The 25,495-nt window shown below is 47.8% G+C and overlaps 1 protein-coding gene across 1 annotated transcript in view; it reads right to left on the bottom strand.

The window, feature by feature from the left end:
• Window positions 1-1,613: 1,613 nt before the first annotated feature.
• Window positions 1,614-25,495, bottom strand: part of GPR139 (G protein-coupled receptor 139) — a 34,210-nt gene continuing 10,328 nt past the window's right edge. Inside the window, exon 2 of the mRNA XM_037504563.1 lies at window positions 1,614-3,048. Within this exon, the coding sequence (XP_037360460.1) occupies window positions 2,114-3,048 (935 nt within the window). The 3' untranslated portion in view covers window positions 1,614-2,113. The remainder of the gene's footprint in view (window positions 3,049-25,495) is intronic.

The raw sequence follows: 25,495 nt of genomic DNA, 5'->3' as shown, positions 1-25,495 counted from the left end.
AGAGAAAGACAATCCAAGGAAGGTGGGGGGACCTGCCCACCATTCCACTCTCTGTGCATGTGCCCTGGGGACACATGTCATGGGGAGATGTGAGTCTGCTGGTCCCTCGGTCAATCAACTTCCATGCACCTAAGTGAGTGGAAGCAACTTGCTGTACCACTGCCACCCATATGGTGGGTCCCCTAAAGCAGGCAAATCTGTCTTGTCCTCAACCCAAGACATAGCAACCTCTTCCAGTGCTGGAGAAAAACAGTAGTGTTAGTTTTTTTTTTTTTAAGGATAGAATATGGTCTCAACACTCCTTCCTGAGGACTTTGCAGTGGTGATTTGGCTCTGCTGGATTTTGTTGTTGTTGTTGCACTGACTTTAGATTTTAATCTTTGGGTAATATGAGACACTACGGCAATCACCTAAAAAGGGTAGGAATTAGGATCATCAGGACTAAGATGACCTAAAATTATATTGAGTTAGCAATGAGGGCGATGGCTGAAGTTTAGGGATTGTGTTACATTTGGGCCTTTTCTAAACACACTCATTTACTGCAATTTCCCTCAAAAAAGATTAGACACGTCTTCCCCTTTAGGGCCAAAAATGCAGTGAAAATCTAGACCGAGAAGACAAGTGTTGTGGGTGGATTGTCTGCTTTTGGCTTGGTCATCAAAAATATCAGCCAATGCTAGAGTCGTCATGTTGGGAGATTTCTTCCAGAATGGGGTAACTTCAAATACAGGGGATCTGGGAAAGAAGGTTTTTTTTTTTTTTTTTTTTTTTTTTAAAAAAAAAGGGCTCAGAGGAACTCCAGTGTGGGTTTCCCTTTTAAAACACTGGGTCCTCGGAAGTCTGATAGAATCAGGTGAGTGTTATGAGTGTCAGTTTCCAGGGAAGCCCCTGCTAATCGCACCCTAGTACTATTCTTGGCTTGAACAGGCAAGAAGAGGACAAATAAATTCTTATTTTACCATTTTTCAAAGGATCTGGGTAAAATAGCTTCATGGAAAACTGGCACCACTCTCTGAGCCATGAGCATCAAAGGGCAGACAAGCAGACATGGGCACCTTTCCCTGTTACTTGTGTCTGCATTTGTGGCTGAAGGGCAATGCCAGCTGGACTGGGGGCGCAGAGCTGCAAACATCTCCTTTCACACCTGAAGAGCCACAGTTCCTGACCCTCATGAATTAAATCCAGCTTGGAAGTCACCTCAAATAAAACAAATCAGTGAGGGTTTCAGCAAGCAAGGAGGCAGGGTTGGCAATTCACCACGGCAAAGGCTTCCCTAGGAAGCGCAAGTGCACCGCAACAAGAAGCTCATTTGAGTAAAGGGATTGTACACAGCTGACATGAGGATGGGTTGAAACAATGGCAAGAGTGGGCTTATTTTTTTGTTTTTCTGGGCTCAAGAATTCCTCCATTCCTCCCATGCACCAGGCAGGGTCTTTGTTGTGGAGGAGATAGATTAAAATCTATACATAAATGACAGAGACTGCCTCTTAGACTCCAGGTCTGAGGGTCATGGTTATGTTGGTTTGGAACCTTTCTGCAGAAGCTCTGGTCAAAGTTTGGATGGGATGCAATCTCCTCTGTCCCCACAGGGCCACTTGATGTCTAAAGGTGCCATGACCAAGGGCACCTTGGAAAATTCCCAAACTGGTTAGCAGTGTCAGCTGCTGGGGACAGCACAGAGAAGCGATGAATGACCTCAGCTCTTGGAAGAAGAGTGTGGGCTCAGCTACGTGCTACTGTGGCTTGGTGTGTCATATAAATGAGCAGTTCCCAGGGATGACGAAAGGTGCCAAGGCCACACCATAGACTATTTCTCTACTGTGTGTCCTTCCTGGCCATAGGATGGTGGTGCAGCCTCCAACGGCATTTTCAAACCAGTAGGAGCTTTGGCGGCCGGTGTGACTTGGTGAAAATAAATGCATAAGTGAAGACACGATTCATGCTTTTTATTCTTCTCTTGCATCTTTTCTCATCGACCAGTCTGAGAGTTGCTCAGTCTGTGGAGACAGGAAGTCAGGTGAGCACTCTTAAGGAGAGCTGTTCAGCCACAGGATGGGCCACCTCCCATCTGGAAATGGATCACTCACAGGCACTAGGTGCCAAAGCTATAGGGTCACGGGGAGACTTTTATAGGCTTTCCATTTTTGTCGTACTGGTACACCAGCATCTTGATACAGTGCGAGTTGGCTGGTGAGATCCAGGGGCTACTCGTTATGGAAAAGTTATGGTTGGTGTAGAACTGTACGGGTTGTTTCTGGCACTTGAAGAAGGCCTTGAGGGTGGCGGCCGCCATGGTGCGGAACCGCTTGCTGATGAAACAGTAGAGGAAGAAATTGATGGCTGTGTTCAGAAGGGCCAGCATGTTGGCAATGTCGGACAAGATGTGCACCAGCCAGCGGTTCTGGATGGGCGCCCCATAGAGGTGGTAGAGGATCATGATGATGCGGGGGGCCCAGAGGGTAGCAAAGATGGAGGTAATGGTGAACAAGATGGCAGTGGTTTTCCCTGTGGAGTAACCACGGAGGCGGAAATTACTCTTCCTCCGGAGCTTGTACACGATGATTGAGTTCAAAATGAAGAAGATGGAGCAGGGCACCAAGTACACCGTGAAGCAGTGAATCCAGATAAGCACGTGATGTATGGAGGTGCTGCTGTAATCCTCAGTCCAGATGTTGGGCCACCAGTAGTAAGGGATGCTGGTCAGGAAGCAGGTGACATAGACACTCACGATGACTTTCCTGGTGCGGGCTGGGTAGGAGACCGTGTGGTACTTGAGTGGGTGGCAGACTGCAATGTACCGGTCGATGGTTAATGGAACAGTAATCCAAATGGAGGTGTGGATGGACGAGAATTCCAGCACTTCTATGATCTTGTTGGGCACCTGAGGAATCTGCATATTCAAGATGAAATCTTCCAGTAGGAAGTCCACGAACACGATGAAGAAGAGGGCTAGAATGTCAGCAGCGGCGAGGGCCAGGAGATAGTTGTAGGAGGACTTCTGCCTTCTAGCTACCAGCTGAGAGAGGATGATCACTGTCAGGATATTTGCTGTGGAAAGAAGAGAATCTGGTTTATCTCTACAGCAGGGTGCCTTTATTGGCGATGAGTGTAGGTGTTCATGGGGTACTCAGATGGACAGCAAGGGGTGGAAGCAGTACTTTTGAGGAGCAATCTTGGCGCTACAAGTGCATCTCATACAAACATCTGGATGCTATTTTGACAAAGCTTAATGTGCATCTTGTCATTTATTTTTCCCCCCCATAGTCATGGGACATAGCGTTGGCATCATCCTCTCTTCAGAAATGAAACGGGGCTCACAGAGCTCAAGGAACTCACGTGGAAGCACACAGACAGTCATGGTGACAGCAACCAAGCCTAGATCCCCTAATCCCAGATCACATGCTGCTGCTTTTGTCTAGAATATGGTCCTGGGATGGTTTTTCCTGCTTCCCGGTTCATGCAGGACACTAACTAGAGGACCTCTTAAAAACCTTTTTAGAAGTTGTGTTTTAGGACCTTTCCTTTTTAAGTGGATTTAGAAGTGAAGGAAGGGAGAAGAGCATGACCTTCAGTTAATTTTAAAAGAAGTTATATTTATTTTTAGAGGAGGCCATCTAGAGACATGGCACCTAATTACAAATAATAGCAAAGTAGATTTCCTTTCTGCTCTTGTTCTCTGACCACCCAAGGGCCCCTCAGGGCAATCACAGTGACCCTGTTGTCTGTGCTTGTCTGTGTCTACATCACACGGGGATGTGTAGTTCTTGAGCAGATAGTAGCGATACGTTATTTTTCTTGGGGCGGGATTTGTTTTGCAAATGCTTCCACATCATTTTGGTGAGTCATTAAAACCAGTGTCTGTCTGAAGAAGACACATCTGAAAAGTCATTAGGGACTCACTCTAAACTGATTTTCCACTGGATAATACCTGGAAGTCCCTCTACACATGTATTCTCACTAATTGTCTCAGTCAACCCTGAAATTTGAGCATTTTAAATCCTACTTGGCTAACGAGGGTCTCAGAGAGCTTATGTCCTTATCTGAAGTTCAGTGGCAAGGGCATTCTGCCTCTGTCACTTTCTCTCCAGCCTTTAAAAACACAACAGTGTAATAGTTTGCATGTAAACATGTCTTGTGCACACCTGGTACAGTCATCACTCTGATTAAACACATTTTAAAATCCTGTCATGATTGGCTACAGTGCTCCTTAAAAAAGGAAGGACAGTAAGATCTGACTGAAGTCTCTTTGAAATTGCTTTGAAATTGCTCGATTCCCATCCATCCCTTCCCTCGTCTTTCTCCGGAGGCAGCTCAGTGCCGGCCTTCAAGGCCAGGTTTGAGTGCTCTGTCTGGCTTCCTTTGCTCCTGAACCTGCTGTCTACATCCTGCTTTTTTTTTTTTTTCTCACTCAATATTGTATTTCTGAGGAACCCAGGGTGGACCAAATTAATGTTGCAGACAGTTTCCACTCAAACAACATGCGGGTGGCCGGGTATTAAAGAGATAAGTGAAAACACAGTGATGAAAGTGGGGCTGGCGACCAGCTCTAGAGTGAAGCCAAAGGCTTTGGAGGAGGATGTGGGTCAAGTCTGGCCACTTTGACCTAATCACACAGAGTCAGAGCTTCACGGAACTGTCGCCGCACCACCAGGTCAGACGCCTTCCCATGGAGCTGGGAGCATCGCGCTCAGTGATACGGGCCTGAAGTCTGAGGCTGCTTGGTGTTCTGTCCTGGCTGCACTCTTGAGTCGCCCTTTGATTCTGGGCAAATTTATTCAATTCCTCTGTTCCTCAGTTTCCTTTTTAATAAAATGGTCAATAAGAACATCAGCTCATAAGGTTGTTCTGAATGTTCAATGAACATTTTTATGAAGTGGTTATAAGAGGGCTTGTGGCTTGGGGTCAGTTCTCAATGAATGTCAGCTGTTGGATGAGTCCATTTACTCAACAAATAGTAATGCCTACATGCCAGGCACTGGATGAGGTGCTGGAGGTGCAGGATAAACAGAGTGACAAATTCCATTATCACAGGGTTCATAATTCAGTGGAGAAGACTGACAATAAATAAGCACAAAAGAACCTCAGGGCAAGGATACTATACAGAATAAAACGAAGGGGTGAGGCAAATTGACAGAGATGGTGGTTGTTTTAACTTTGAAAAGTGACATCTGAGTTCATTTGAGGACAAGATCTCCAGGAAAAGATCTGTGGGAAGAGAATTCTCAGCAGCAGCAATGGCAGTGCAAAGGCCCTGGGGTGGAACGAGCTTGGTATTCATGGAACTGAGAGAAGGCTCTTGTCAGTTCTGTTATCCCTAGAGGAGGAAACTGAGGCTTAGATTTTGAGGTTTTACTCAAAGTCACATACTGAGTAAGTGGGCGAGCCAGAAGGCTACCCTAGCTCTCTCTGACTTTCCAGCATATTAAGTTCTGTTTGATTTATCTTTCACCATTGGAAAGCATTCTCAGCTGGAGGAAAGCATTCTCAGTGGTTCCCTAGGTTGCCCCTGACTTTGAAAAGCATCGTCATTTCTCAGAACTTCTTTTGTCTATTCATTAAATAACACCCACAGTCTCTCCCTCCCCCACCCTTCCCCCAGCCTATTAGGAGGCAGGAATGGATAAATGCCCGGGTCTCCTCAGAAAAACTATTCTAAGTATTCTGTAGAGAACGACTCTTCAGCAGGGGCTCTTACTCCCCAGGTGAACTGCATATAGTGTAGTGCTAAAAATTCTCCATATCCAAATTCTTTAAAAATATTCCAGCCCCATCTAATTAATGCTTTAAGGCAGGCAAGTCATCAACGGCAAAGGAAATTGCTAGGTATTCATATCTGACATTTCCTCAAGTTCCTAGTAATTGCCTCTCCCGAGAAACGACCCCGCAGACACCGAGTCTCCCCTTTCTTTGGTATGGATAGATCTTTCCTCAAGGCAGCACCAAGAACATTTGGGGGATCCCTGTGATGAGAGAGGTGTGTGAGCCAGAGACCCAGAAAGGACTGGAGCCAAGTCAGTGTATTGATTTTCTGAAAAAGCAAGGGGAAGCTAGAGTTTTTGACTTGAAGGTTTGACATTTGCTATATTTCTCTGCATCAAAAAGTCCCTTCATTTCCATGGCGGTGCATTTTTCTCTGAAGACAAAGAGTGGTGTTGGTTGACAAGGTCTGTGTGTGTTTATTGTGGGTGAATAAACAAAAAACCAAGTCATCACACTCTGAAATTCCCATTTCTCAGTTTTCCTTTCCATCTAGCTGGCCCAAGAACCTGCTGTTTGGAGACCCATCCAAGCAAGCCCCAATGAACTTCGCCATCGAAATGTCGACACTTCTGAAGACATTTCTCAGTGCTGTTGTCGGGCGGTTTTGAACTCCTGGTAACATAAAGCCCATGTTTTGTGATTGCAAGGCTTCTAGGCTGTATTCTCAGGGAACTCATTTCCTGCATTTTGTGTCTTCTTGTGATCAAACTTGAGAGGATTTGGGGAGTGGCTGAAAGACCAGCACAGGTTGGATGGTGAGGTCTTGGGGTGCAGGGGGAAGAGGTCAAGGAGTTCCCGAGGTATCCTCTGTGTCTGTGCAGACCAAGAGGCCCCTGCAGCTGCCTTGCAGGGTGAGCTGGAAGGCGACCGGAACAGAGCATTGGCTAGGAGTTCTGAGTTTACATCTCTAAGTTCTGCTACGCTTCCTTTTTGGGGGCTTTGACAATTACTTTGTCAATTACAAAAGTAAAACTCACTTGTAAAAAATGAATCATTTTATCAGCATCTAATAATATGATTATTAGATGACTTTTAGTGAACATTCACTATAAATGGGGCACTTGATCTTCACAACCACCCTATGAGCTTGCTTATTTGAGAGCAGAGGCTCAGAGAGGTTGAGTCACTTCTTTGCAATCACATAGCTAGCAAGTGATGAGCCAGGACCTTCCAGCAGGTTTTTTTTTTTTTTTTTTGTCTCCTGAGTTTAAACATGTAATTACTACATTAAAAATTTAGGAAGTATCTAGATCACAGCTGGCTCCCAATGGGCCCCTGTCCGGGATCCTTGCTTCTGGGTCGTCTTGTCCCCGGAGCTGGACCTGTGACTTACTTTTGACCAATAGACTAGGCAGGAGTTTCCTTTTTGAAAACTTGCTCCTGGGATGCGCCCTCTTGGAACGCAGCTGGAAGAAGTCCAAGCCACCTGGAGAGGCCACGTACAGAGACCCTGGCAAGATCGTAGCAAACATCCAACATCCGCCGTGAGCCGAGCAAGTGAGCCACGTCCACCCCAATGGAACCCCCAAGTGACTGCAGTCTAGCGCCACCCCCCAACTGTAACTGCCTGAGACTCGAGCCAGAACCCCCCAGCTGAGACCCAGGACCATGATGAACCTAAGCTGCTGTCAGCCTCTAAGTTTATGGGGTGGTTTGCTAGCTGCCACAGATAACTCGAACAGATGATTTTAGCTCCAGGGTGTTTATAGCTCCAGGGTGTTTATATGCCTATAATTATAAGCATAATTAGTAATATATTAGATAATTACAACCATCACTGCAAAATGAGATCATACAATAATACTTTGTGCAAGTTGATTTTTTTTTAAATTAGGAGGAAATCATGGACTTTTCTCCCTGTATCAATAATGCTCATGAAATACTCACCTAGGATGGGTCATTGCTTAATTTTGTCACTTTTGGCCACTACAGAGCTTCATAAGTATCTTTGTATGCTTTCGTAGAATAAATTCCCCAAAGAAGAAATGCTGGTTTAGAGCATTTAATACACCCTCCTCACTCTGCTCCCTCCTCCCCTTCCTTCTAAAACATCGAAGAACATTTGGAAGAAGCGCTCGCCTTGGAGCTCCCCTTGTATAACTTTTTGATTGTGATGACAGTTGTGTGCAGAAGGACACAGACACCATAGTTGCTTGGTCCTCACCGTTCCTAAGGAAAGGACAGAGAATTGCTTATCTGGGCTGTTTAACTTCCTGGGGTGACCTTCTGCAAATCCTTGTTCTCTGAATCCAAAATTATGTTCCTGTGAATTGCCAAAGTGAGAGCCACTCACCCCCTCGGCCCCCATCCTCGGCGATCTACATGCATCCTTCTTGCTTCACATTCTCTAGCCTTGTCTTCAGAAGTCAGTCCTCTTGTCCTGCAGATACACAAGGACCCTCGACATTGTGAGTGATTATTTTGGCTGCTCTTGGGAGGGGTCCCAAGGAAGGAGTTTTAGGAAAGGCAAATTTCTAAGCCTCCCAGGCAAGAAGTCCTTCATGTCCTAGTTTAGGTCATCAGAGACTGGATCCTGTGATGGGCATTGTCACTTAGAGACTGTCACCTCCCTCCTCACTACCTGTGCCACTCTGGATTTGAAGCACAGGAAGGGGAATTAAAAAGATGGCATTGGAACCATGTGGTGTTGTCTTTTTGGCCTCTGTGGATGGTGCTAGGAGGTCTGTAGGAGGCTCAGTCTCTCTGAGGGCAGCTGTCCCTCCCTCCATGGGTGCACAGCAGCTGGCCATCCTTGCTTCCTGTGGTCCCTTGTGTCCCAGGGCAGAGGTTAGCAATGTGGAATGTCTTTCCTGTAGTCTGTTTAGGGGCACAGAATTGACTATGATCCAGTGAGATGAGTCAAGGAGTGGGTGACCACCCCATGGGAAAAGATGACCCTGAGGGGATGGCCTCTAGTTTGCAGAAGGGCTTTGAAGGACCACTGAGCCTTGTTGCTCTTTGCAGGCTAAATCTCACTCCAGGTATCCAGGGGTATAGGAACCTACCTGAGTTGGAAGAGGTTGTAAAGTGTAGCAGTTAAATTTTCTGAGCCTCAGTTCCCACATCTGTGAAATGGGCAGCATAAGAAATCATACCCTCTGAGCTTGTTATGCAGGTAGATTTAAAACAAAGCTGTAAAATCATTTAGCATAGCTCCTGGCATACAGTGAGCACTCAATAAATGTTAGCTTTGTTTTAAAACCCAGCCAGTCCAGCAGACCTTGCTACTGAGTTGGAGGCCAGACCCTATGCTGGAGCAGAGTAGGAGACAGTCCCAGCTCTCAAGGAATCCCTGAGAAGATTCCAATTTCCCTCCATGGATCATTCCAGGCATTACAACCCTGTTACTCTACCTGGAAATTCTTCATCGCGGCTACCTCCCGCTCTGATGCAGCTGTATCCACCTCCCACATTTCCCTCTGCTTGCTGGAGAAGAGCGTTGGTCATTATCTAGGGAACTAAGCCCAAAAGAGCCGCTATTCTGTGATATCTCGGTTGTCTATTGTGTTCTCTGAAATAGCCTTTGTTCTTTTAAAGTTTTAGTTCCTGTTTTGATAGCTCTTTAATTTTCCCTGCAGCTTCATTATCATGCTCTTCTCTATTATTTTTCTCTTGGCGACTTCTATTTGTCACCATGTCTAGCACTTGAGTGGATGCTTTTCAAAACAAGGGTCAGTGTTTCCTCCTTTCTTTGACTCTCCCTTTCTAGGGTGTGATGCCAGCAGTTAGAACACAGTCTATGATGGGGATACTAAGACTGTTTCATCTTCAATTGATTGGTAGGGGCTGTTGGGTGCCATGTTGAAAAGTAATCCTAAACCATGCCTGGGCTCAGAAGTGATATGATGGATTGGTGTTGTCTGCTATAGTAGAATAAGTGCTAGGGATTTTCCATGAGGGTCTGGTCTCTGGATGCTTGATGCAGCCTTCCTGGCATTTCCCAGAACTGAACAAAGCAGTGGTTTCCAATGAGCGTAGGCCAGATGTCGTTGAGACCTAGCAATGCCCCCGGCAGAGCAGTCTGCAGTCTGACTCAGTGGGGCAGGGTTGGACGCAGCTGTCCAGTGAACACAGAGCAGAAGAAGGTCGGACTCCTTAAAACGAGAGGTTTGTGATTTGGAGTCTGGTAGAGCTGGGTGTGTACCCCAGAACTGCCCATTACTAGCTGGCACTGTTGGGTAAGTTGTATAAATGCAGTGGGTTTCGGATTCCTCATCAGTAAACTGAGGGTGAGGTTGGGGTCTGGCCAAGAGGTCTGCTGTGAGAAGTAGAGGGAATCTAAGCCCTGAGTCCAGCACAGGGTCATGGTCATGGTCATGACGTGTGCAGGGGACGCACAGTTCTGCTAACGTGGTAAGCTGAGCCAGGTGGGGACTCCACATGGAGAAAGACGCGTTGGTGAAGTTAAGCAGGAGTTCACCTGGTGGTGCTCCAGGCGGGAGCACGGGTGCTCGAAAAGACCTCTGACTCATTTCTTAATCTGCAAATGTCCCCAGACTTCTTGGATTTGTTAAGAAACCTGCAGGGTTTCTTGGGTTCTGACAGAGACCCCTGCGTGCTGGCACAAGCCCCTTCTTAGGACTCAGGGTCCAGATGTGCAAAAAGAGCTAGAAAAAGGAGGGGCTCATAGCTTGCATCCAGGGAAGGCGAGTGGGATTAACAGGCCGTCAAGACAAAGAAGGGCTCTGCAGGAAGCGTGAACAGCATGTGCAAAGGCCCGGAGATGTGACAGTCTCCCCCGCACTGTCTCAGCGCAGCTAACAGTTCCCAAGGACTTTCTGAGTGTTGGGTCCTGGGCTCATTTCTCCATGTGCCTGTGGCTTATTTCCTAGCTATACACACTCAATATTAGCTCACGTAATCGCGGATGCTTGGTATCTAGTATTGGATCTGTATGAATAAAGCTGGGACTATTTTGTTCCTTATTGTGGGTGAGAAAGGCTGAGGCTCAGGAGGGTGAAGAAGTTGGCTGAGGTTAGATGCAAAGACATCCGGTGTCTCTCTGAGTTCTCCCATGACCAGTATCTAGCAGGCGAGAGCCAAGGCCATTTCATAAGAGCTGGTACATTTATTCACAATTCCCTTTAGTAAGCATGTGTGGCTCACTTGCTAGAAGTTTTACTTGAGTTCAATTTAATCCTCAGATACTCGGGAGATACTGTCACTGTCCCCCTAAAGAGACGAGAACACTGAGGCTCAGGGGTTAAGAGACTGGTCCGATCGCACATTAAGTGTGTGCTGGACTCGGATTCAAACACGATTTATTAGATTCTGGAGCCATTGCCAGTGTCTAGACTCTCATTCATAAACTGCTTGTCCAGATGTGTCCAAAATTAGCGGGAGGGGCTGATCATTCCATAGAACAGGGACATCTTTTTCTTCTTCCTCCCCTCCCCCTTTTTTTATTTGAACAGTGTCTGTCAGCGGGCCTCTATGTGGCCTGAGGAAACGAGAGAAGAATTCCCTTCAGAGGAGTTGTAGGGTTTTGGAGAACACCCACCACCCCGAACCGCTGGGAGTAGGAGTAAGCGGGGGGAACGGGGGTACAGAACATGAGCTCATCTCTCCCCACCAAAGATCTAGTTGTTTCCGTGAAACCCGGGGCATGACCGGGACTCTCTCCCTTGCTCCCTCCGATGCTACGATGCGCCCCATGGGCTGATTCTCCCTCGAGTTTCGAGTTGTCCTGGGTGCTCCATTTCCACCCACCCTGCCAGCCCCTGACTTCCAGCCGGTGACTGCCCTGCATTCACCAGGATGCTCATTTGTTTGGCTGTTCTGTGGACCCAGGGGGATGGCCATGGCGTGCCAGGGGACCTACAGGAAGCCAGAGGCTTCCGGGCTCTTCGTCTGGAGTTCACTGGGTGTCAGGGGCTAATTGTGGCCCTGCGCGGGTTGTCGCTGTTTGATTAAACAGCTTGCACTAAGCACCATCCATCTGCCTCCAATGACTGTCAGGGGTAGGTATTTTTAGCTTCGGGCAAATAGCTTATCAATTGTGCACACAAAACGCAGCCTACACAAAGCCTTCATTTTCAGTCGCCTGTCTTCTTCAGGCAGGCAAGGACAGGGAGAATGAAAGGAGATTGGTGCTCACTTATTTATTAAATGTTCAACAAACATTTACTGAGCTGCCCACATACACCAGGCACGGTGCTAGACCCAGGGATGCAGTCCTGTGCAGACCCACAAGGGGTTTATGTCCACATGGAGCTTATGCTCCTTCTCGACTGAGCAGAACTCTGCTTGGCTACTTACTAGCTCTGCGACCTTGGGTAAGTCACACACTTCTCTGGATCTTCTGTTTTCATCCAGGAAGCATGGGCGGCCTGCGCTATGAGCCGCTCACAGTGCTGAGGCTGCCGGGGAGAGGGGGGCAGAAGGGAAAGCAGTTGCCTGACCACGAGGCAGGTGTGCCCCAGGAGACCCAGGCTTCCCTGGAGCCCAGGGAGAGAAAGGTGCAATGAACCCCAACATCTGGGTCAGGGAAGGCTGCACAGAGGCAGGAAGGGGGCGGCAGGCACTCCAGGATCCAGGAAAGACAGGAGCAAAGGAGGCAACACAGTAAACAACTAGGAACACAATAGATGAACTAACAATTCTTCTGCCAATCATCCAAGCTGTCTTTCTAGCTTTTATGGCACCCCTTCCCAGGGTCTGTTTCCCTGGGACAGCTGGGTATCCTGCAGCTAAGGTCACCTACAAGTCAGCTGTTGACTCTGCACCTCCCGCTGCTTTGTCATATTAGGTCTGCACCAAGCGTCTCTGATTTAAGGGAAGTCAGAGCAATACTATGTGATGTCAGGATAAAGCAACTTAATATTCACACATTCCTGAGCATGTGGTGATGGTTAAGCTAGATACCCAGGGTTCCATTGCTACTGACACCCCCAGAAATGACCACAGTAACTGGCCCTGGTGATTAGGGAGGTACTTCAGGGGCTCCCAGCATCACTGCAGAAAAATAAATGACATGGATTCCAGAGCCAGACTCTAGGGTTCAAACCTGCCTCAGTCACTTTCTAGCTGTGTGACCTTGGGCAATTTACTGAACCATTCTGTGTCTCAGTTCATCATCTGTGATAACATGGCACCTGCCACAGGCTTTCATGAGCACTGAATGAATTAATACAGGACAAGTGCCCAGAATAGTGTCTAGTAGCACCACTACTGTTAGGTTAGAAATCTTGAAAGGTAGGACGTGCCACTTTGCTTATTATTGTTAACATACTGTCAATTTCTTACACCATTTCTGGCATACAGTAGGTGTTCAATAAATATCTGTTGAATGAATGATCAAAAGATTATGCATATAGCTTAACACAGTTTGGTTAGGATCGGTGAATTGTTTTGAATAGACTGGAAGATTACTAAGGGTTTACTGCAGAACATATCAGGTGAGATGATCAAGGGTCATTGGACATTAATGGGAAATTAATTTAGTGTTCACTGTGAGAGAGAGATCCTTGGAAACTATTAACTCCTCAAGAAGAGGTTTTGTGCCAGAATTTTCCATGTGAATCCAATTCAGTTAGACATAAATTTAGTGATACCCAACCATGTGCCAAGCTTGATCAAACTGTTGGAATGAGATTCATTCCTTGGGCTCATGGTGCTCAAAACTTACTATTAATAAATAAATCATCCCCAGGCAGCACAGATATCAGTTCCCTACCCCCTGCAATGTCTCTGTGTCAGGACTTGAAAACTCAAATGGCAACAGGGGCCAGGCAGGTAACAAATGTGGGGTGTGGCTACATGGGGGACTTTAGGGAGTTGGACATGGAGCTCATGTCCTTTTCAAGAGGGCAGCCACTATTTTGTTCTACTTGGTGGCCTCCCATGAGGGAATGATGGTCAACTGTGGACAGGGCTTCAAATGTTTCATGAGAGACTTGCATGCAACACACACACACACACACACACACACACACACACACACACACACACACACACAAACAGTGTAGCCCAGGGGTTGCTGGCTTGAGACCTCTGCTCTGTAGCCAAAATCTAGTGTCTTTGCACAGCCCACCAGATACCTCTACATAAGCTCCCTTCTGCAACCCAGGGAAAAACACTTTGCACTTTGCTTAATCAGCTGTAGCCTGAATGCACTGCACTCTTTCTAACCCTCGTAGCATTGCATTTTTTTTCTTCTGCTCTGCGGTTCTTCTGGAATGCCTTCTCTGCCTACACCTTCTGCTGGCAGACTTTTTATTTTTAAAGTCTTCCCAGATTTCAATGTGCCACGTTAAGCACCTCATTGACTTGAGTACTTAACACATTTTTGTAATGATCTCCCTCAAGAAATTTATCACCCATTCCTTGAGGACCCTAGAAGGCAGGGACTGTATCTCTTTTCTCTGAACCTCAAGGATTTATTACAGGGCAGTCAAAAAGGACGCCTGCTGTCATTGCTTGTGGGATAAAAGAGTAACGAGATGCATGGGTGCATGGATTGATGGACAGATGCATGGATGGATGGATAGATGGATGGATGGACGGATGGACACATGGATGGATGCATGGATGGATGGATGGACAGATGGACACATGGATGGATGCATGGATAGATGGACAGGTGGCTGGACACATGAATGGACATATGGGTGGATGGATGGCTGGCTGGATGGACAGATGGACACATGGATGGATGCATGGATAGATGGATGGACAGATGGCTGGATGCATGGATGCATGTATGGGTGGATGAGTGGATGGATGGATGGACGGACTTGCCAAGGCACTCGCTTTGGTATATCCGCTTGCTATTACTTTTGTGTTATTTTGTTATATGCATGATGACTCAACTTTATTCCTTTATTTTCTTCTCTCTAAACCCAGAGAACTTGTGGGAACTTTTGCCTATCACCGCCTATGATAGCTGCAGGATCTGAGTTTAGATTCTCCTTTTACTTGCTTGGGCATGATTCTTAACTGGTTTCTCATCTGTGCGATGGGGCAGGGACACTTCCCTGCAGGTTTGTTAAGAAGACTGAGTGACTTGACATGTGACACTCCTGCCTCATGTGCACTAGGTACTCCAAAATATTATTCATTTCTCAATTGAGAATGATAGTTTCCTAGCACATGCACCCTTGCCCCGCTGAAAAGTAGAGAGCTTATGAACACTGAGTTTAATGGGGTCCAATCCCAACTTTGCCATGCTTTGCAATCCTGGCTAAGTGTCTTAAATCCACCGTGCCTAATGTCTCTCATCTGCGAAACAGGGATAATGATACCTGTCTCATAGGGCTCTTGCGGGAATTAAATGAGTTAATGCAACTCAAGTGCTTAAAAGAGTACCTGGCACACAGGACTCAGTAAATGCTATTTCTGGGGCTCGCCAGCTCAGCCCAAGAGACTGGGGTGAGACGGAATTTGCATTTTCACCAAGACTGCTTAGACCAGCCTCTCTCCCCTTCCTCCTACCATAGATGCTGACTACAGACTGTAACCTGGTTACAAGTGGACACATAGTAAACCAGAAGAACCAATTTCTTCCCTCCTGGACCTTCCAGCCTGGCAGAAGCCAGATAGAAACCAGAGACAGCACACAGCAGAAGCCTGCTATGAGAGCGCTTTAGGAGGGGGAGCAAATCCCACCTACAGGATCATGGAGGGCTTCTTGGAGGACGTGGCATATGTGCAGTGACAAGAAGAAGGAGCCAGTCATATGATTGGGGAGCAAAGCATGCTAACAAGAGGGAACAGAATGTGCAAAGGCCAAGAGGAGAGAGAGAGAGAGAGAGAGAGAGAGAAAGAGAGAAAGAGAGAGAGAGAGAGAGAGAGAGAGAGAGAGAGAGAGAGAGAGAGAGGAGGGAGGGAGGGAGAAAGGGAGGGACAGGGGAAAGGAGAGAGAGAGAGAGCGCGAGCGAGCGAGCACATGAGCAAGAGGATAGCTGTTGGAGCAGCTGGAAGCTCAGTACAGAATGAGCTCACAGACCAGCGGCTTGTGGGGTAGATTCTGGGGTGCAGATATGCCTTTAAGATGTTGGAATCATTTGCCATATTTACAAATCGGAGAGCTTCAGGTCCAAGGGAGATTTGAGCTTCTTTTGAAAATCAGAGGGTCAGGATGTGCTGGGCCCACATGTCCATTTGGGGCTGCCCTCCAGCTCGAGAGAGTTCCTCACCAGGTCTCATTTATGTTGTTTGCTGGCCCCTGAGGTGAGAGAGTTGGGAGGAGGCCTGGCTGGAAAAGTGCTAGAGAAGTCGCAGCTTTTGATCTAGAAGGGGAAGCAGGCTGGAGTTCGTCCTGAGGCAACGGAGAGTCACGAAGGGCTTTAAGCACTCAAGGGCTTTACTAGGTAAGATGCTTATTGTACCAAACCACAGATACCCCTGAAGGGAGATGAGGGGGCAGAGAAACAGAGAGTCTTTTACCCTCTGCACTGAAACTTATAAACATGGGTTGGTGGTACAGCTTCTCTATTCTGTGTCATTTGGTAAGAGGCCACAGCAATGCTGAGAGACAACCTCTTCCTGCCTTGGGGTCCCTTCCTCTCCCCTCTTGGGCTCACAGGGGAAGTGCCCACAGGTGGGGGTTTCTGTGCCAGGGACCGTGGATGGACAGGGACTAGGCCAGGCCCAGAAGACAATGACTACTTACTCAGGGGCCTCAGTAGGCAATTTTCTGTGGCTGAATAGTTTTTTGTGCCCATGCACACAAGCCAAATAACATGTAGGTCAGAAGGTATTATTATATGGACATGGCTTTATGTTTGGGAACTTCTACAAACCTACCTCTGCAGCTGGGAGGTGGCATCCATGCCACCCAATCTGGGTTCAGCAGGTAAAAGATGGCTGAGTGACATTGGAGGCGCTGGTTTCTTTTCTGGCTTTGGGACACAGGTTGGATGTCACAGAGGGAACAGGTTGGATGTCCTGGCCCTGTGGTAACTAGCATGGGTGCTGGAGCCAGGTCTGACACATGCTGCTGTGTGACCGTGGGTAGCTCACATAACTTCTCTGTGCTTCCACTGCTCATTTGTAAAGTGGGGGCAGGTTGTTAGTAAGTTAATGCATAGGAAGTGCTTGGAAGAGGTGGGCGCATGATTGGTGCTGCTGGAATTGTGGCCTCCATGCGCCTCTCTCCATCCCATTTCACTCACCAGTCCTGCCTACCTGCTGCTTCAGCTACTGGGCACCACTGGACCTGAAGTCTCTGGACCTTTGCCTGTGCAGTTCCATCTTCCTGAAGCATTCCCTATATGCACTCTCGAGGACTCTTCTCCTTGACCCTTGGTGAACCAGCATATCCTGCCACCAGGATGACAAATTGATGCCCCCATGCTTTGCAGCACCTCTGTCTATGACAAAACAAACTGCTTTCCTTTCTCCTCGAGGCAGCGATATCATTTCCAAGGGAGGACAGGGAAGGTGTCAGTAGCAAAAACAAGTGTTTTTCTTTCTTTCAGAAATAAGATAAAATATAAATAATAATACAGTAGTAGCGGGAACAGTGGTGGTGATGATGGTGATGATGATGATGATAGATGATTCTTTCCCCTTTTCTGCCATGAGCAGGGTGATCTTAATAATAAAAAGAATTAGTTTCCACTTAGCAATTTCTAATAGTCACTTCTGCCTCCCCCATTTTAAAGGTGGCTATTATAGGACCCTCTCTATAGAGGTAGGGGATTTAGGACTAGGTGTATAGAGTTGCCCAAGATTGTATAGCCAGTAAGTCAGAGTCAGGATTTGAACTCAGGGCTGTCCAACTGCTACATTTTCTAGAAGGCAGGATGACTTAGAGCCACTGTTTCCACTGATGCTCAAATTGGCTGCAGGACAATGCAATCCCTGGCCTGCTGGTCTACCTCTGGCTGGGTGCTGCCTCTTCCAGCCTGCCTGGACCTTCCTCACTGCTCCAGGGAACAATGGCCTTTCTCTGCCTGCCCAGAGCTTCCTGGAATGAATAGGGCACTCCTTGGTTGAGTGAGGAAGGGATGAGCTTCTTTCTTGGCAGAGGGAACCACAAGTGCAAAATCAAGGGAGTGTGAAAGTATGCTGTGTTTGCAGAACTGTGAAACGACAGGCTTGGCGGACCGCAGGGAAATGAGGGATGAGAATTCAAGAATCCAGTGCGATAACCTCAGTGAAATTGCTTTGCAAACTCCCAAGGTTGTTGTGGGAACTGAAGGAGACAATGCATGCCAAGAGGCTTTGCACACTGGAAAGTGTCAGGCAGATGTTAATTGTCACGGGATGTTTCAGAGGTAATCTGATTGGTATTAGGAGCGAGATAGCAGAAAATTAAAAGATGGCTAATTTTTCTCAAATTCACATCCTTAAGAGCATTCATAAATGAAAAATTTTAATTTCATTGCTCATATCTCCTTTTTTTCCAGATGAATAGATAGTAATAGATTTCAGAAGCTAATACAAATTCAGTCAATTTCCTGGTCACTATCAATTACAGAGCTGGATTTTGAGATTTGCAGTAATTTTTTATTGCCTGCTTGTAAGACCACATCCAGCCAGTTTTTTATCCAAATGCCCCTTAGAGCCTTCTCCCCCTCTTTTCTTGATCATCCTGATAGTGGCAGCAGTGGGAGTGCAGGTCTGGGTCTGTTTCATTTGGGGGTCACATTCTTATTTGCAGGCTCAGCACCTGACACTCAGTGGGCATTTGGTAAATACTTGTTTAATGCAGCTTCCGAGTCTTGATGGCACCATCATGCAGCTGAGTTGTTGCATGAAATTCTTAGCTCCCTTGTCCCCCTCCCTTTGTTTCCAAAGCCATCTGCCTGCCTTTGCTCAAAAACTCAATCCATTTTCCTCATTCTAATAAAATAGTGTTGGCAAACCAATGTAGCTGATATAAAAAATTAAGGCTATTAGCAAAGAATCCAAGTTTACAGTTTAGCCAACACGATACAATAGGAAACAGAGGTAAGAGATATAACTAAGAAGGCATAACTATTATTTTTTGCAGCTAGTATGATAGTATGTTTAGAAAACTCAGGAGAGTGAGCTGAAATATTATTAAATATTAGAACCAGCAAGAGAGTCCTGAAGACCAAAGCCCTTAAAAATTATGTCTGAGATGTGATGTACAACAGTGAGACTATCATTGATAATACCGTATTGCATATTTGAAAGTCGCTAAGGAGATCTTACAATCTTGATCACAAGGAAAAAATTGTAACAATGTTTAGTGATTGATGTTAACCAGATTTTTTTGTAGTGATCATTTCTCAATAGACACAAATATCATCAAATCATTATGCCGCATATCTGAAATTAGTTTAATGTTGTACATCAGTTGTACCTCAATAACAACAACAAAAGACCCCCAAAGGCTAACTGTAACAGAAATGGCTGATTAGCAACTGGAAAGGGAAGGAGACTAGGCATAGCATTCTAAGCCCATGTCCTGAAAGGCTGCAGGAGCAGAGGTGGGGAGAATGGACTCCTTTCTAAGCCTGGGCTACACATTGTCTCCTGGGTCCCCAAACAGCTCTCACTGTGCCCAAAGTCTCCCATAAAACTGCTCTGACGAAGGCAAAACCCAGTGTGCCTGTTGGGGGTGAGATTTCAGCCCACTTATTTGTGGATTTGTGGAGACAGGTCTCTACCTCTGACATGGACAGCCTTCGCAAGTCTATCCCCCTAAGGTGGGTGTCTCAACCCCCATCTCTATTTCAGAGGGTCACAGCTTTAATGAAAACACCCCAAGAGCTATCCAGAATGACAGCACTACTGAGCCTGCACTCCTTCGCTTGCTGGCAGATGGGAAGCAGTCCCCAGCGCCAGAGGCTGGCTTTGCCGTAGCACTGACTGCATGACCTTGAGTCGCTCAATGACTTACCCTGTGCCTCACTTCTCTCATCTGTAGAGTGGGGTAATATAGGTCTCCCCCAATATCTGAGAGTAGGATGTTCCTATTTGGTATAATTTAGTGAGCTATTTTGGGGGTCTTGGAATGCTATTTTTTTCATACAAATGAATGGTAATAGTGTTCCCTGATCCAAAAACGTTACCTGACAAATCATACCATATAGGAATGTTGTTCTACTTTTGGAAAGTGGAAGAAACCTGTAATAGCACCTATGTCATGAGCTTGGGATTTAATTAGTTAATTCACGTAAAGTGCTGGAGACAGTTCCCAGTGGATAGTGAACAGTAGGTCAGTGTTATAATTATGTCAATGACCATTAGTCTCGTTTCCACCACCAAGGCTTGGACAATCAGGCTGTCCAAGCTTTAGCCATGGAACCTGCTGCCTGGTGGATGTGGTGGAGGAGGAGCTTGGATGCAGTATTTGGTCACTGGTTTGGGACATCCAATTCACCCTGAGCTTTTCTTCAGAACAGCAAATCATTGCTCCATGGAGTGTAGGTGGAACTATATAAAATACACATTTTACAAGGTAAAGAGTGGCCACATATTGCCAATTTTACACAGCACAGCCCAATAATTTTTAACTTGCTTGTTTTGCCCACTGGAGAGTACATGTCTCAAAAGCACGGGCAAAGTCCATTCATCTTGCTCGTCCCCCATTATGGGAGAAGGTGCGCAAAGCACGTGTTGAGAAAGAAAGACGACTTGGGGTCAGAGTATACATGGCATATTGAATTCCAGAAAGGAGAAAGCTGAGTTCCAGGCAGATCAAAAATTCTGTCCTAACAGCCCCAGGCCCAGTACTGCCCCCCAACCAAGACTGGGGTTGATGCCTTCCCCTTTGTTCCATGGTACCCCGCTTCCATCTTGCACATCACACATCAGTTTGCACATTTATATACTTTACTGCTGCATCTCTCCAACCAGACTGTGCCCGCTGCCCCCAAGGGCAGGAATCTAGAGTTATTTGTCTTTGTGGCACCAGCAGCCCCCACACATGAATGCATAATGGAAAGTACTGGCAGGAATCGGGGGGGCTCCATTTGGGGGATCACTCCTGCCTGTGACAGCTTTGTTTATTCAGTGAAGCAATGAACCCTGGGTGTGAGGTCCAAGGATGTAGCTTCGGTTCTCGGCCCTGCCTACTGGTGATAACTTGGAAAGTTATTTAACTTCTCAGAGCTTTGGTTTCATAATGGATGAGAAAGGACTTTGTAAATATTAATTCACTTTGCATATTGGCCAGCACTATATTAACATTAATGGCTGTTATTGATGACTCTTTTCAAGCATTAGAAATAGAGCCTGGCACAGACGAGGTGGTCAATAAACATTCACGACATGAACTGGATTTGGAATTCTGAGCGCTTGACCGAGGTTGAGCCCACTTATGGCTGATAAAGGAAACCTTGGGAGGATGTGGAAGATGACAGGTTTTTCAGGAGGGTCGTTTCCTCGCAATACACTCCTTAAGAAAAAAAGGCAACTCAATTTCCTTGTAGGTTAGGTGTGGGGTACAGGGGGAATTCACCTGCCTGTCCTTGTTCAAAAATACTTTCAAGTAATTAAACCATCTGCTTGGGGAGAGGGCAGTGAGGATGCGGGAGAGTCCTTAATCAGAAAGGAAGACATAGTCCCTCAAAATGTCTGCAAAGACCAGGCTGGGAGGATGAACCAAGATAGAGGTCTGTAGACGCGGCATTTGTCTTTGCCGATGCCCTGAATACCAATGTCTGCAGCAGACACATCGGCGAGCGCAGAGCACAGTGGAAAAGCAAGGCTGTAGACCTCAGCTCTGCTGCTCTACCTGAATGACCTCGGGCAGGTCACTCTACCCCCAGAGCCTCAGTTTCCCCATCTGCTAAATGGTACCACCCTCAGACACTGCTGTGTGGAGTAAATGAGGCAGCAGAGGGGCAGTGTGTTCTATCTCGGGCTTGACTCAGAATAAGTGCTCAATAAATGGTGGTGGTGCTGATGATGATGGTGATGATGATGATGAGGAGGAGGAGGTGATGGTGATGATGGTGGTAATAAAGATGGTGTCTTCAGTCTTCAAACGTAGTATGAAAATTACATTTATAGGATTAAGAAGGCAGTTTTCTGTCCACACATGCACTCAGGCATACATCCACCCACCCATCTCTCCAATACTTACCAAGCCCCCTGCCATGCGCCAAGGACCCCAGTTGGAGTCAGGAGAAAACTCTTGACTCTGTGTCTGCTGTTGAGGGCTCATAGCCTGACTCAGCATCTTCTCAATGCTCCCAGGCTAGGATGAGTTCGAATCCCTAGAGGAATTTAAGTGCCTCCCCCTCACCCTGTTATAGAATTTGTCACACAATACGATGATCATCGACTTGCTTTCTACCTAACCAGAGTGTGAGTTCTCTAAGGGCATACATCATTTCATGTTCATCTTTGTCCTTCCCCCGCTGCTATCTCCCATAAGCACTGGCACAAAGTAGGGTCTCATAAAATGGAGACTTGTCCCTACGACGCAGTTGAAAGGGTCCATGTGGGGATCTGAGAGAGAATCCTTGTCAAGCTCAAGAAAAGAAATGCTGTATGTTAAGAACCTGCCCTGTGCCTGGCTCCCTCTGTACTCAGTCTCATGTATTCCCCTCAACAAAGGGGGCACTCCATTCCTCATTTTTAAAAAAGATTTATTTATTTATACGAGAACTGGGGTACAGGCCAGAGGTGCGGGAGGGTGAGAGAATTCACCAGAGACAGAGTGGGGAACAGAACAGGCAGAAGGACCAAAGTACACTGCTGGGGGAGCAGCGGGCGAGACAGGAGAGGTCTGCTGCACCATGTGGGAATCTCCCTGGCCGGCTGGGAATTGAATCAGTGCTGCGGAGGCTGTGGACAGCTTCATAGCCCTGCGCTCAACCCGCTACGCCACCCGGGAGGCCCTCCATTCCGCATTTTACAGATTAGCAAAGAGACTCAGAGAAGTCAATTACACATAGGAAGTCCAGTTGGAACTCAAATCCAGGTTTTACCACCTCCCTTTTTGCAGGAAGACTTTTAGGGTAGGCAGGATGAGATGGGCCTCAAAGTGGGATGGTGTAAATGGATACAGCGTGTGTGTGTGTGTGTGTGTGTGTGTGCATGTTCTGTCTGTAGTCAAGCCCAAGGAGGTGAATTCAAAATCCTGCAAAGAAAAAAAAAAAAAAACAAAATCCTGCAAAGGCAGACAAGGCAGGAAGCCTAAGTGAGAGAAGCAGCCAGGTAGAAGAAAAACAATTGTGTTGGGGGCACAATAGGGAAGGGTGGGGACTGTGGCTCATTGGGCAGCTCAAGTCGTCTAGAGGCAGTGACGGCAGCTTGGTTGGAGGTGTTGGGTGACAGTCAGGATTTTTATGAACTTGCCTCTGAATATTAATAGGTAAGGTACTGCTTTTAAAGAGAACCTTAAACAGTCTTCTCGCACATTCTGCAAGGTCTCCATTTCTAGTGAGCTGTGGGCTGGCCCTGCCCCCAGTCCAGGTCTCCTGAGGAAGTTAGACGAGGGTAGTTGAGATGAACAATAGCCAGAGGATCTGACTAGAGTTGATGGTAGTTGGGAAAATAGAGTCCTCTTATTTTCTGGGGTCATCATCCTCCCCCTGCCAGACGTTCTGTTCTGAGACGTTCTAGAGGCAGCCAGACTTCTCTTCCCTCTTCCACGAACTATCCCTGCCAATTTCCAGGATGTTCTTGGAGTCCCCACCTCAGTCTTGGGGGGCACTGCTCTCTTCTTCAAGCTGGCCATGGTTGCCTGAATGTGGACAGCCTCTCCCGCCACGCCAGCCAGACCTCTGCTCTGTTTGTCAAATGACAGGCTGAGGCGCCCCTGGTCTTGCTGACCAGGCAGTGCTTTCTCTGTGTTCAGGGCTCTTGCCCCGGACAGCTGGGGCATCAGCACAACTTGCCCACTGCCATGACCATGATGCCAGCTCTGTCATGACGGGGTGCTTTCCCAGAGTCCTGTGAGCTGGGCACACAGGTCCCTGGCATGCAAGGACATCATGTGTTTGCTCACTTTGCTCGGCTGGCTGCTTTTCTTGGAGACCGCGGTGAGGATGGATGGTGTATGGGAGAGGGCGTGAGAGGCGTTGCACATGACCCTTGACCCGCGAGGGGCTGTATGAGGTACTCCCCAATACTGCACCTGTTCCCACCAGGGGTCCTTCCAGCTGTCCCTCTCCTCAATCTTCTTGCTGCTTCCCTCCCACCACCTTCCACCTATTTCCACAGCAGCCAGAGGAACCTTTGAAGAACTCAAATTACATTATGAAACCTGCTTCTAAGTTCCCTGGGTCTTGCAGCACTTGAGTGAAATCTGAATTCCTCACTGTGGCCCGCGAGTCCACACCACGCCGCCTGGGCCTCTCTGCAGCGCACTGGCCTGCTGTGGTGCAGCTCACCCCCACCTCAGGGGCTCGCCCTGGCTGTTTCTCGGCCTGGAGGGCCCTTCCCTCCCTGCACCTGCAGGGCTGGCTCCTTCTCAGGGCCACTTTGGAGAGCCCATTCCTGAGCCCCGTGGAAGGCAGCTCCCTGCACAGGACGTGCTTTGTGGTCCCCACAGCAGGGACCAGTATCTAAAGCGGCGTCATTCCTGCACTTTCTGCTTGCTGTCTTCCTGGGAGACGTGAGCCTGGCAGGACCTCCCTGTACTCGGCTTTGCTCCCCACCCCCCTCCCCTGCTTGCAAGGGAGCTTGACACATGAAACAGGCTCCATCTATAGGTGCTGCGTGAATACAGATGATATTACAGCCCCCCTGTCCAGGTGAGGAAACTGAGGCTTGAAGAGGGGGTGTTAGCAGCTCAAGACCGCACAGCCAGTAAATCCGCAGTGCTGGACTCGCACGGGAATGCTGCACCCCCAAGCCAGGGCCGCTGCCCGGATGCCCTGTGGCTGGAAGGGTCCTGGGTGGGGAGGTCGGACGTGATGTGGGAACGTGCTCGGCCGGGGTGGGGGGTGGGGGTTGCTCTAAGGAATGCCCACCCCACCCCCTCACGCCCCGGTCCTCTCCAGGTCTCTCCAGCCGCTGCGCCATTCGACCGCCTTCTAGGGAAGCTGCAGCTTCTCTTTCAAGAGCCAGATGATGGTTCTTGTCAGCAGCTCTGTGGAGCTGAACAGAGCTGGTGAGGCCGGGAATGCTAAAAGCCAAGGGCTGCGGTCAAAACAGTTGTCGGGTCATTGTACAGCTTTGGCTGTGCGTGTGTGTCTGTGTATGTGCGTGCATCTGTGCCTCAGTGATTGTCCACCTGTGCGTTTGTGTGTCCGTCTGTATTTATGTCTCTCTGTGAATGTGTGTGTGAGTCTGTGTGTGCGTCTGTGTCTGTTTGTCCATGCGTGTGTTTGTGTGTCCGTCTGTATCTGTGTGTCTCTCTGTGCATGTGTGTGTGTGATTGTGTGCCTGTCTGCCCAGAGTCCCTTGGTTGAAGTGATGTGGCTCGTAGTTTGCTCTGCACTTAGCTGAAAATGATAAGAAACGTCTGTGGCGGAAAAGCAATTCCCGGCTCTACTGACTGTCAAATATTCTGACAAACAAGGGGGCAAGGAAAGAGGTCGCTGCTGGACACCTCTGTCCTGACACTGCACGGTGTGTTGTCCCACCTCAGGGTCGCTTTGCATGGTTTTCATGAAGCTCAGGCTTCTAGCTTCCCTCTGCTTGCATCACCTCACACTATGTTCTCCCCCCGCCCACCTGCTCCAGGCACTCAGGCACTTGGGCTTCTTTCTGTCCCAATACACCTGCATGGGTCCCTTCCGCCTCGGGGTCGTTGCACAACCTGCTCCCTTTGCCCTGTCCATTCCAGCTGTTCCCTACAAGGGGACTGTCCTTGACTTCCTACCTGGCCAAGTGCCCCATGGCAAGCTCTCCCATCACC

The sequence above is a fragment of the Talpa occidentalis genome, unplaced genomic scaffold (assembly GCF_014898055.3).
Source record: "Talpa occidentalis isolate TD23 unplaced genomic scaffold, MPIMG_talOcc4v2.1 talOcc4.12, whole genome shotgun sequence".
In the NCBI taxonomy this organism is placed as follows: Eukaryota; Metazoa; Chordata; class Mammalia; order Eulipotyphla; family Talpidae; genus Talpa; species Talpa occidentalis.
Note: the sequence above shows the minus strand (reverse complement) of the source record. Positions and strands in the feature narration are given on the sequence as shown.